Source organism: Sorex fumeus, unplaced genomic scaffold (genome assembly GCF_029834395.1).
Source record: "Sorex fumeus unplaced genomic scaffold, SorFum_2.1 ptg000129l, whole genome shotgun sequence".
Taxonomy (NCBI): Eukaryota; Metazoa; Chordata; class Mammalia; order Eulipotyphla; family Soricidae; genus Sorex; species Sorex fumeus.
In genome coordinates this window covers 5,900,022-5,913,597 of record NW_026606186.1, presented here as the reverse complement: position 1 = coordinate 5,913,597, position 13,576 = coordinate 5,900,022, and the positions used below count along the sequence as shown (strand labels likewise).

The 13,576-nt window shown below is 46.2% G+C and overlaps 1 protein-coding gene across 2 annotated transcripts in view; it reads right to left on the bottom strand.

Annotated features, from left to right (window-relative positions):
* The window catches only part of NR6A1 (nuclear receptor subfamily 6 group A member 1), a 201,108-nt gene that overhangs the window by 14,130 nt on the left and 173,402 nt on the right, over positions 1-13,576 (bottom strand). Inside the window, exons 4-7 of one of the 2 annotated variants that reach the window (XM_056138654.1) lie at positions 6,179-6,234; positions 3,096-3,250; positions 1,542-1,769; positions 37-291 (exon numbers count right to left, since the gene is read on the bottom strand). In XM_056138654.1, the coding sequence (XP_055994629.1) occupies positions 37-291; positions 1,542-1,769; positions 3,096-3,250; positions 6,179-6,234 (694 nt within the window). The remainder of the gene's footprint in view (positions 1-36; positions 292-1,541; positions 1,770-3,095; positions 3,251-6,178; positions 6,235-13,576) is intronic. The other variant, XM_056138655.1, reaches the window with a different exon arrangement.

Below are 13,576 nucleotides of genomic sequence, written 5' to 3'. Positions count from 1 at the left end.
GGGCGCAGGGTTCATCCCCTGACAAGCAACCCTTACCTGTGCAGCTCTTCATCGGAAGGCGAGTACTTGGCAGTGACGTCGGCCAGCTCCCCAAAGATCTGCTTGCTATAGACAGTGAGGGAGGACAGCAGGATTAACTCCTGCCACGTGGAGCTCAGCAGGCACGTGTAATCTTTGATTGAGAGCTCACAGAAGAAAGGCAGTTTCTTGATCCAGGCAATTTGCCTAAAGAGCAGCTCGTCAGCCAGGCGGCAGAGCAGGGCAAACAGCTCGGCCTGGGTCACAGCATATCTGGGGAAGGAAAGGGAAAAGTCACTTCCGCTGGCCAGAGAAGAGGGCACCGGGAGAGGACACTCCCGAGGGCACAGAGGGCTGGCAGTGTGCTCCTTGCCCTGGGACAAGTACCTCCAGCTCTCACTTTAGCCTAATGATAAGGGGGCAGGTCTGGGCCAGCCGCAATCTCTGGAGAGGTGGGGATGAGAGAAGGATGCAGAGAGGAGAGGAAGCTTAGCAGTCTGGGCACCCACCAGGGAGCAGGGCTTTGAGTGCCGGTGGCCAGTGTTCTATTCCTTCCAGAAAATTACCGCTCACTCCGGCATTAGAGTGTGGCTTCGGCCCCACTGGCCACTGGGGCGGCCACTATACTGAGCCTCAGGGCCAGCCGGCCAGGAGAACCTGCTCGGAAGCGTTTCCTGCTCTCACTGCACCCCCTGGTGGGCAGAGATCAGGACTCAGGCTTGCTCGGGTCTTAGCTGCTGCTGAGAGGGAGAGTCAAGCATTTCTCAAATGGATGTGAGGGGCGGGGGGGTCTCCATGATTTATTGTCAAGGCCTGAAGGCACGTATCTTCACCACCACCCCATGCCTGGACTAATTAAGATTTTGTCTGGTCTTCTGGAAGATATTTAAATTTTCACTTCTGAAACAGGAAACTAACTTTAGAAATTGCCGGATGCTTTTTTGGGAGGGAGGGGGGAGTAGGGGCATTAAGTTGTGGTAACATGCAAGCCGTGCTCCAGGCCAAAGGAATAACTGATACAGCAACAGGTAGGCCAAAAGGCCGAACTATTATCTACTCAGGGAACGCCAGAGGACTGCTATTCCTCCCACCCACTGGGCTAGCAGGCGGAGCAGAAAACGCAGGGCGCCTCTCCGAAGGCCTGTTGCTAGGAAGCAGGAGGGCCATGACCGGTGAGGGCCTCGTGTACCTTGCTGAGGAGCTAACCCGATGGGTTATCCCCACACTTACAGCTTATCTCTGGTGCACAGTGTTCAGACCCATCCCACGGCCTGGCTTACCTAGGCCCACGCAGGAACAAAAACCTTTAATCCCGATTCGACGGGGACTGACAAACAACCCCACACCTCTGAGAGAAAAGCTGCTCAAGAACATAATGATGACACATGACTTCCCAGGCTAAGTATTAAACTGATCTCTGAGATTTGTTCTCCTCACGCACTCATTAGCCGCCAGCTTGTCCTGAAGCCCGGGGTGCAGGAGTGAGGCGGGCGGGGCGGGCAGGTGGCAGGACTCCCACTCACCCATCCTCGATCAGCATCGGTGTGCCCAGCGGCTCCAGATCCTCGGCCGACACCAGCTGGTGAATCAGGCTGTAAGACTGGGGGTCCAGACTGCGAGCTTGGGGGGGCAGCAGTGGCGAGTGGGCAGAGTAGCTAAAAAGGTGCGGTATATACTGATAGTGTGGCGGGACAGACACCCCCATGTACTGTTCCCTGAAGGCCATGAATCCATTGAGCTCCACCGACCTACTGGGGAAAGAGAGTCTCGGGTCAAGCAGGATCCCCCCAGGACGGCTGCCCTCACAGGAAGCAGTCTCAGGAATGGTTCCACACACGTCTCCCTCACTGGGCAGGAACTGTGTGCGTCACTTATCACTGGACACCTAGCACTGGGCAGAGCCGGTACTGGACACATACTGGCTGAATGGTTTCTTTGTACAGGTATCACCAAGGAGCGTTTTTAATGGAAACTCATGGAATACGATTACAGAGGTGGGTGTTTGGACCCTGTAGTGCTAGGAGGCAATTAACAGGTTATCTATTAGCTATGAAGATAATAGAACAAATCTATTAGCTATAGAGGAGTACATGGCAGCAACTCCTGTATTTAAGTGAAGAATAAAGGAACAAGTAAATGAATGAAGGTTGCAATATCAAGAAAAAACAGAATCTGATCTTCTTCCTTTATTTCTGGGAAAACTCTTACCACTCTGTCCATCAGTTTAAAAAATCCCCCTGAAGTTTCACCCAGATCCATCTATTAGAGAAGGAGGTAAACTGGCTCAAGGTCTGATTTGGTAAGGAGGTTTAATGGGGGCTGAAGCCATAGTACAGTGGGGAGGGCTCTTGCCTTAACATATGGCTGACCCAGGCTCGATCCCCAGATGTTCCTCTGAGCAGTGCCAGGAGTAATTCCTGAGCATCTCCGGGTGTGGCCCCAAAATAAACCAAAAAAGCCAAACAAATAAAAAATTTCCTGGAATAGTTACAGTCATTCATTTCTATACTGTCTATGGCTTTCAAACTACAATGCCAGAGCGGAGTAGTGGAAACTAGACTAGATGAGCTGTAGCCTCAAATATTTACCATCTGGCCTTACACAAAGTTTGTTGATTCTGATTATATAAGAAATATTCTGGGGAGAAGAGATTTTTCTTGGTAGCTAATAACTAATTCACACGAAGCAATCAAGATTCTTGAGTCACTAGTGTTTCCAAACTAGTAGCAAATCTGACAAACAGAAAGTTTTGTTTCCTGAAATTTACAAAACAAAAATCTTCCTGATATGAAGACATGATGGTTCAATATTGTCATGTGGTAAAAGTAAACAAGACGAAAGTGCTAATTCGAGTATTCTCTTAGGTGAAGAATGAACGGGCACAGATAGCATCTATAGCATTTATCAGTCTGCACAAGAGACTGCTGACATTTTCAAGGTCTTCAGCAAGAAATGGGCTGGGCAATGTGCTTTCCATCATCCGGGGTCTGACTCCTAAGGCTGAGGGAGCAAGAGCACCGTGGCTGAGAGGGACTGGCAGGCACATTCAGCCCCAAGATCTCCCCCTTGGAGCTCACCTGGAGGACAGGGTGGAGCCGGGAGAGGGCTGGTTGCTCTCTGAAGCTCTGTTCCCAGGCGAACTGTGATCGCTGTCACCAGGGTTGCTCCAGTGATTGGCCTCCTCCTCGAATTCCTGCCCAGACATGATCCTCTCAATCTCTTCCTCGGATATCTTTGAGAAGGAATCAATACATTAGACTGGATCCACAGGATACCCTCTGCTTCAGCTTCAGAGAGAAACTCTTGTTCCTGAATCTCTCTCTCCACACTCCAGGCCTTGTCCTAACTTACTGACCCCTACTCTCTCGTCAGAAGGCCTGTAGGTCCTTCAACAGCCCCCTCTGACCTTGAATATATTCCTACCCTTGAAACAACACTACTTTTTGTTTTGCTTTGGGCCACACCTGACGTGCAGGGATCACTCCTGGTAGTGCTTGGGTGACCATATTGGTGCTCGGGATTGAACTGGGGTTAGCGATGTGCAAGCAAGCCTTAACCCGTGTACTCTCTCTTGGCCCAACAACTCTTTAATAACAAACTTATTACTAGTCCTTTAAGACTGAGTCCAGGGAGGGCTGGAGAGGCAGTACAGTGGGTAGGGCATTTGCCTCACACACGGTCAAAGCAGGTTTAATCCTGGGTACCCCAGATAGCCCCCCCAAGCCTGCCAGAAGTGATCCCTGAGAACAGAGATGGGGTTAATACTGCTGAATACTGAATACTGCTGGCGTGGCCCCAAGAGACTCAGCTCAAATGCTGTCTTTCATGTGAGCCCTTGTATTATTACTGGACAGGATTTTCAGTCCTATGCACTCCCGATCCTGTATATTCTGAGGCAGAATAACATAATTGGTAAGCATATGAATTCTACAGTCAGGTGACTTTCTTGTACAATCTTGGGCAAATCAACTGTAACTATTTAATACTAAGTTCCGTAATTAATTATTTCTGGTACTTCAGCCACTAGGTGGGGCCTAAAAGATGACTCAGTGGCTGCAGGCACCTGCAAGCATCAAGTCTTGAGTCGTGAGCCCTGGTGCTGCTCACAACAGCAAGTTCCTATGACAGTTCCCGCAGCACTGCTGTCTGGAGTCAGCACGGTCACAACAGAGCGTGAAACTCGATATGTGTGACAGGCCGGGGTGTGTGATTCCTGGCAAGGACACGTGTGGAGATCTACACACAAGCACAACCGCCGGGAAGGTGAGCAAGCATCCCAACTAGATTAAACCTCTGACACGCATATATGCAGGCATGTCAGCCAGAGTATACGACGAACCTACTCTCTGGGGCTGACTGTGGGAGTACCACAACCCAGATGGGCAACCCCAATGGGTACCACCACCAAGTGTGTGACCTCTAGACATCACTGTGACAGCAGCAACAAACGGAAGGAGGGGGGAAATAAGCTATTGTTAAAAATAAAATATCGACAGTTGAAAGAAAAATAAATTGATACATTACCACATATTTAGAGAAAGTCCTATTATGTACCAATTACAGAAAGCGGACAGATAACTTTATTACTACTGTTTTTAAGAGCTCTTATGATAATGGATGATAAAAAAATATCAACCACACAACCTAGAGCTATGATAGTATTTTAAAAAGTACTGAAAAATGCACGTAGGGTGATAAAACAAACGTTCACTTAAGTGCTAATGATGTACCTTCCTGTAGATCTTCCTAGTGAGAAAGATGTTCCTCAGTCTAATGAATATTTAATTGAACCAATTACTGAATTAATCAATCAATTAATGCATTGATACTGTAGCTCAGACAATGGACTGGCCTACTATCACATTATGTGCCACGTCTGGGCTTGAGTCTGAGGAAGAGACCCAAGTAACCAAGAGTTAAATTCTGTGGCCCAATGACTATACCATATAGGGAGTGAATAAACACTTCTAGAAGAACTGGGCCCAGAAGATGCTTAAGGGTTTCCCAGCAGGAAGTACCCAGCTAGGAATGACGGATGAGATTGGAAACCAGATCCAAGCACTTCGGGCTCATTCTGTCCTCTGCCATAGAGAGAGGGAGGGGTGTGGTCCGACCTTGGCTCCTGACTGCTGGGCCTGTCAAGTCTGGTCCAGCCTTGCTGTCTCCACTAGCTGAGGGCTTTCAGTCAGAGCCTTCGGAGATAGTTTGGCATTTGGGGGGCACCCGCTATTCCTTATAGACTCACCTCTGGGTGTTTTTACAGTCCTTTTACAGGTCTTTTTACTCCTAGCAGGAGTGAAAGCTGTCTGCCCCCACTTTTCCTGTAACACAGCTAACTCCTTTCTCGTCAAGGTTCAGGACAAACTACATTTTCTAGAATGCTTTCCTGGTGTATCTTCAATCCCGAACCGTTACTCCAGCCAAGCATAACGCTTAGTCCCTCCTTTCTGCACTCCCTGGATAGAATACCATTATGTCTAACTATATGATGAGATTAGTTTCTTGGTCTGTCCTTCCCATTAGACTCAATTCACAATACAGGACGGGTTTAAATGAGCATTATCATCATCCCTACCCTATAAATGAGTCAATAAAGTTTCTGCTAGTAAATCTTAGCTGTATCTAACAGCAAAATAGTCTTGAAATGTTTGCGAAGTTATCCACAATTTCAAGTGACTGGCTCTGCCCACCCCCCAGCCCTGCCCAATCCTCTGGCTGATTCCGAACTAGAGTTGATTTTCTTTATTTGTGAAATCCATCACAATATAAGTTTTAAAAAGTTTTAGAAATTATTTTATGCATTTAACATTTTTATAAAAACCACTTTCATGTGCAGGCCTCATACACTTCTTTAGGTTTTGGGGGCCACACCCAGTGGTGCTCAGGGCCCGGTAGGTTCTATGCTCAGGGATCACTCCAGGCAGGACCCAGGGGGCCACAGAAGGTGCTGGGGGTAGAACCAGTGTAAACTGTGTGCAAGGTCAGCACCTTACACACCGTACTGTCTCTCTGACCCCTCATGTGTAGGCTTTAAGAGCAGTTTCACAGAAATGAAAGCAAAGACGGCTCCCCAAACAGCAGACAAGAGGATCGAGGTGAACAGCAAAAGAAGCGTCTAGAAATCCTGGATGGATCCCAAAGCGTGAAGCCTAGAACTCACCTGGACAGGCCCAATGCTCTTATTCCTGCCTCCAGGCATGCCATCTTCTCTGATTGCTAGAAGGAAACATAAGCCAGACAGTCAAAGCAAGCTCACGCAAACGAGGCTAAAGAGACATCTGGTCCAAGCCACAAGGAGCAACCGGTGACATGAAGATTAAAGCACATACTCTTTCTCTTATTTTAATTTTTTCCCTTTCCATGATTCCAGGCTACCTGATAGGCATGAGATCCTTCTGGGTCTCTCCAAATACTGGAAATGCACTGCACAAACCATACATGATCAATAAACTCAATGAAGGGGACATCAAAAATAGCCCCAGAGATAAAAAAATCCCACTAGGGTTGAAGAGAGCTCAGCAGGCTAGTGCAAGTGCTTCTCTTGCCGTTTTATTGTTTTGCAGCTACACCTGGCAATGCTCAGGGATTACTCTGTGCTGGGGAGGCTGAAGCAACAGCATTCCTGGGGGGCTGGAGCACAGCGGGTAGGGAGTTTGCCTTGCATGCGGCCGACCCGGTTCAATTCCCAGCATCCCATATGGTCCCCTGAGCACTGCCAGGAGGAATTCCTGAGTGCAGAGCCAGGAGTAACCCCTGTGAATCGCCGGGTGTGACCCAAAAAGCACGCATACGCATACACACACACACACACACACACACACACACACACACACGTACACACACACACTAAGAAAAGAAAAGAAAAGAAAAGAAAAGAAAAGAAAAGAAAAGAAAAGAAAAGAAATCACTCCTGGAGGTACTTGGAGTACTGTATTCGATGCTGAGGATCAAACTTGGGTCAGTTGTGTGCAAGGTAAGTGCCCTACCCACTGTACCATCCTATCCTCTCTCTCCTCTCCGGCCCCTTGGAGCACATGCATTACACACAAGAGGCCCAGGTCCAATCCTCAGTGCCGCATGGTCCCCTGAAAAGTGCAGGAACAGCCCAAAGCAGAGCTGTGGTAAACTGAGAACTGCCTGATGTGGCCCCGAACCAAACAAAAACACATCATCAAGATGAAGCCTCTACAGGCTTTAGGAATTTCTGGGGGAAATACATAGAATATTTCTTTTTTTCTTTCTTTCTTTCTTTTTTTTTTCTTTTTTGCTTTTTGGGTCACAGCTGGCAATACTCAGGGGTTACTCCTGGCTCTACACTCAGGAATTACTCCTAGTGGTGCTTGGGGGACCAAATGGGAGGCTGGGAATCAAACCTAGGTCAGTCAATGCAATGCAAATGCCCTACCCGTTGTACTGTCATTTTGGCCCCATAATATTTCTATTTTTAACCAAAATTGCTTTATTTGAAGGCTGTACAAGTCTAATTTCTAGGATAATGAGAATGAACTTTTGTTTTTAATAATCCATTTACTCTCACTAGTTGCTTCCCACAGAAGTAGTCTATAGAGGTCCCTGACCCTTGATTTCCCACACAGGTGACTCCACAAAAGGAAGCTGTTACATAGCTATTTCTTAATTGAAAAGCATTCTCTAATCAGTATCAGCTCCCAAATGGTGCCCCCTCATTACTAAAACTCTTACCACGACTACTGACGAAGCACCTAGCCCGGGAGCAGAGAGAAGAATCAGCGATGCACAATTGCCAAGGGCTCGGGCACTTGGCAAGGCCTTCTGAAGACTCTTAAGACTCTGAACTCAGAGCGCTGGAGCAACAGCACAGAGGGTAGAGCATTTGCCTTGCACGTGGCCAACCCGGGTTCAATTCCCAGCATCCCCTATGGTCACCTGAGCACTCCCAGGAGGAATTCCTGAGTGCAAAGCCACGAGTAACCCCTGAGAATTGCTGGGTGTGACCCAAAAAGAAAAGAAAAAAAAGACTCTGAACTCAGTCTTAAGGAAGGAACAGAATTTACACAGGCAGGAAAAGATGCCCCAGGCTGAATGAACTATGTACAGAGACTCTTCAAGCTAAAAGTACGGAGCTTCCCCCTGTCCCCGCCCCCACTCTCACCCCTCTCTCACACACATACCCTGTGAGAATTTCTAAGAGGTTGAATGTGGCTGAATCACGGAGCAAGTGGATGTGGGAAGGGTAGTCAGAGACGAGACTGGAGAGGTCCTGTGCCCAGATCACGGAGCATTTGGATGCTAGTGTAAGCAGAAGAGCCAGAGGGTAAGAGAGAATGCAGGGAGCAAGATGTGGTTAGGCTGGTATTTCTGAAAAACCTTTGTGATGGTCACTGAGGGGAGTGTCTGGCAGAGAATCATGGGAGCCTGTGACAGTAAATTTCGCTGTAACATACCCGAGTACATCCTCAATCATTAACACTGGGTTCTTAGGTAAAGTAAAATAATGTATAGCAGAATTTTACATTATGGGAAAGACCGATTTTACTATTAGCTAACTGATATAAATAAAAGTTAAGTTCCTTGAGGCTGCAGAGACAGTACAGCAAGTAGGGCACTTGTCTTGCACAAGGCTGACCAGGATTTGATCCAGGGCACTGGTAGGAGTGATTCCTGAGTGCAGAGGCAGGAATAACCCCAGAGCACTGCCAGGTGTGACCCAGAAGCAAGTGCAAAAAGAAAACAACAACAAAAACTGTTAAGTTCCCATGGCATATTTTTACTCACGAAAATCTCACTAACACTCTAAATAAAGACCCCATATACTTCTAATAGTAAACAATATTTTCCACTCATCCATCTATTACCAACCTATTTCAGAGCTGGATCATGGGCAACTGAGGCCAAGGCACAAAGCAGCACCCAATCCTGACAGGACACCTCCGTTCCATCGGAGGGTGCAGTCATATACATGCCTGTTCATCCTTCCATCAGAGGGTGCAGTAACATACAGACACCTGTCCCCCTTCCATTGGAGGGTACAGTCACACACGACTGTACTCACTCGAACTGGAATGATCTAGATGTACCATCCTCTTGATGTGGGAGGAAATCAGAGTAACCAGAGAAAACCCATGTAAGAATGTACAAGTTCTTCCACACAGCAGCCATGGCTAGAAATTAATCTGTTTTCTCATCAACACGATAGCAAAACAACACTGAATGGTCAGTATTCAAAGAATCAGCTGTTACCTATCTGCTTCCCAAAAATATGTAACACGAAAACCAGAAAGTTATCAGGTCAGGGTGGGTTGCCTCAAAAAGGAAGGGTTCTGGGGACTGGAGTGCAGTGGGTAGGGCACTTGCCTTGCACATGGCTGACCCAGGATCGATCCCCAGCACCCCGTATGCCAGAGTGAGCCCAGAGCACAGAACCAGGAATAAGCCCTGAGTACAGCCTAGTGTGGCCCCAAAACAAAACAAACAAACAAACAAACAAACAAACAAAAAAAACCCAAATGGAAAGGTTCTGGGTCTGGAGAGCATACTTTCCGGGAAGGGGTCCTACACTCCCTCGGAGCACACAGCTCTGCTCACTGCCACCCACGCCCACTCCATCCCCCTGTATTGTAGCACCACAGAAACTCTGGGCCCAGGCACTGCACAGCGGGCAGTTAATGGGTATGGCCCCTAAGCACTCTTAGGATCCCCTCCTCAGCACCCCCCCCCAAAAAAAGAGGGTTGAGTTTTAATACTGAGTGCCTGTGGCAACTGAAGTTCCTTAAATCAGACAGTATTCCTGGCACTCTTGGGTTTTGGAATTAGACACTATTGAATCTAAATACTGTTTCTGTTTGGTCTGTATGATTACACACAAAAGTTTTCATCTCTCTGAACTTGTTTTACTGAAGAATAAAGAGGGGTGCCTAGAACCTGTGTAAAGGCTAGTGTGAGGATTCTATGTAAAATATGAGAGCAGCTATGCTATGCAGAGGGAACTCTCAGTAACCAATTCTTCCTTCTTCCCAGTCTCTTTTCTTCAAATATATTAGTTAAAAATTCAAGTTCCAGGGGCTGGAGAAATAGTACAGAGGATAGGGCAATTTCCTTGCACTGGGCAGACCCAGGTTTGATGCACAGCACTCCATATGGAACCCCAAGCCCACAAGGAGTGCCCCCTGAGCACAGCCAGGAAAAGGTCCTGAGCACAGGTGGGTGTGGCCCAGACAAACAAAAATACGAGTTTCCTAGAAGAGAAATCAAAAGGGGCTGGAGCGAAAGTACAAGCCAGTAGGGTGTTTGCCTTGCATGCAGTTGATCTGGGTTCAACCCTCAGCATCCTATATGTCCCCTGAGCACCGCCAGGAGTAATTCCTGAGTGCAGAGCCAGGAGTAACCCGTGAGCATAGCTGAGTGTGACCCAAAATGATAAAAAAAAAAAAAGTGTTCAAAAGTAATCTAGTGCCTTAACCAAGGGTGTGAAAAATCCAAATATCTTAACAAAGAATATGAAAGATTTATACAATGAAGACTATTAAGTTTGATGGAGTTCACTTTGGAAGTCCATATCTTAGAGAGTTCTGCCTGTTTTTCTCAGCTTGTCTTTGATTTTGGTCTAATCTAGAGGTATTTAATCCATTTTGGATCAGTTTTTGTGAGATATGGATCCAGTTTTATATTTTTGCATATGGCTATTCAAGTTTTCCCAATACCATTTATTGAAGAGGCTTTACTTGTCTCATGTCATGCACCCTTTCTCCTTTGTCACAGAGTAACTGTCCATAAGTCTAAAGGTCTAATTCAAGGCAATAATTCTATGCCATTGCTCTGAGAGTCTGTATTTATTCTAGTACCATACCACCTTAATTTCTTTAGCTTCATAGTATAGTTTATATTATGTGGTATTATAGTTATATATTTACATGGCATAATTTTATGTATTTGTATAAACTACATTTATTTTATATATATATATATAGGTTAATTTAAAGTCAGGCTAAGTGTTGGCATGGTGAAGGTGAGAAAGGGACTCTCATCCACCTTTAGTAGGGATGCTGTTTGGTTCAATCTCTAAGGAAAGCAATATGGAGATCTCTCTCTTGGAAAAAAAAAGGAGGCGGGGGAATAGATATTCCGTATGTTCTAGCATGTGACATACTACTTCTTGGCATCTAACAGTTCCCAATATAAAAAAAAATTTGAAATGATACAGGCAACCTCTTCTTCTCTAGTTCTCACTCCCAAGAGAACCCAGCAGGCTACTGTGAGTATCCTGTCCACATATATGCCTGACTGAGAACACCTGTAAAGGTGATAAGAGGCTGCCCCAAAAGTCTCCCTCCCTCTTGTAGAGCCCGGCAAGCTACCTGTGGCATACTCGATATGCCAAAAACAGTAACAATGATTCCCCTGGCCCTGAAAGAGGCCCCAATATGCCATCAGGCTACACTACCATGTGACAGGGACGAATGGAGACGTTACTGGCACCCGCTCGAACAAATCGATGAACAATGGGGTGATAGTGATAGGCACACCTACGTTCATTGTAGCACTTAAGACAAAATAATGCAATTTGCCAAGATATGGATGGAACGAAGAGGACACTTCGTTCCACTCAGGCTGAGTGAAGTCAGAAGGAAAGGGCTGGTGCAGGATAGTCTCTCTCATATGTGAGGCTTAAGACATATAAGGAGAAAGAGATAGCAACAAAGAGATAAAGGTAACAGAACTGAGAGAGTGGGTCCACAGAGACCACAGTGGAGTGAAAGGGAGGTGTCTCTGGGGACCTTGGGAGAGGGGGCAGGTAGTCTGGCGATGGTTGTGGTAGTGGAATGACGTAAGCACAAACCATCATTAACAATATTGTAAATTACAGTATCTCAATCAATAAAGAATTTTTAAAAAATCAAGCTGAAATAAAAAGACACCTTACTGAATGGAGAAAATACCTATATGCAAAGCAAAAGGCTAATCTCCAAAACACATAAGCACTCATACTGCTTAATGACAAAAACTCTAATAATCCCATCGAAAAAAAAGAGAAAGGATATGAAGAGATGCTTTTCTGAAGAAGACAGATAGCCAGTAGGCATATGAAGAAAGTATTTACTGCAGAGATATTTTACAGGAGGTTTTACACTTGGCTTTGCATACAGCTGATCCAATTAGAATCCACAGCATACATATGGTCCCCCCAGCATTGCCAGGAGTAATTCCCAAGCAGGAAGCCAGGAGGAAGACCTGAGCACCCCCAAGAGGCCAATCCCCTGGCCATCAAGTAATATTAGTGAGACTTATCATATAAGTGCCACTTATCAGGGGACTGCAAATCAAGGTTTTCAGTTTTACTTTTGTTTTTTTGGACCACACCTGGCTGTACATAGATAGGACTTACTCCTATTTCTGTGCTCAGAGATCACTCCTGGTGGTGCTGGGAATCAAACAAGAGTTGACCGCTGTAAGGCAAGCACCTAAATCAATGTGCTAGCTCTCAGGATCTAGAAATGCATTATTTAAAATGATGATGACAGGGGCTGGAGAGATAGCACAGTGGGTAGGGCGTTTGCCTTGCACACGGCCAACCTGGGTTCAATTCCCAGCATCCCATATGGTCCCCTGAGCACCGCCAGGGGTGACTCCTGAGTGCAGAGTCAGGAGTAATCCCTGTGCATCGCCAGGTGTGACCCAAAAAGAAAAAAAAAAAGATGATGACATATTATCTGACATCAATGAGAATGGCATATATCAATACAAAAATAACAATCAATGTTCTTTGTTGTTTCACCAAAGTTCTTGTATGATCTAGCAAGTTTACTTCTTGAAATCTATTCCCAAAACACAAAACCATTAATTTGAAAAGATATCCATGAACTGGAGAGATAGCAGAGGAGTTAAGGTGCTTTCTTTGCATCCTACTGACTCCAGTTTGATCCCCAGCAACTCACATGGTTCCCTGAGTAGTCCCAGCGATTACTCCTAAGCATAAAGTCAGGAATGGCCTCTGAGCACTGCTGGGTGTGTTCTCTTTCCCTGGATACAAAGATATATGCATACCTAGTTTTACTGCAGTGCTTGGTTCAATAACTACAATGTGGAAATGACCCAAATGTTCAGTAGATGAAGGAGGCAGAAGTTGTGATATATATATACATCACTATCACTATCCTCCTGTTGTTCACTGATTTGTTCAAGCGGGCCCAGTAACATCAAGAGACTTGTTACTGTGTTTGGCATATCGAATATGTCACGGGTAGCTTGCCAGGCTTTGCTGTGCGGGCGAGATACTCTCAGTAGCTTGCCGGGCTCTCTGAGAGGGGCAGAGGAATCAAACTCGGGTCAGCCATGTTGGCTGCGTGCAAGGCAAACGCCCTACCCACTGTGCTATCGCTCCAGCCCATACACACACACACACACACACACACACACACACACACACACACACAGGAATACTACTCTGCTATAGTAGTGAAGATGAAATATGGATGGAACTGGAAGGCATGCTAAGCAAAATAGGCGAGAGGGAGGACAATACCAGATGTCACTCATCTGAGGCATGTAGCGAGACAAACAAGGGAACAGACAGTACCAAATG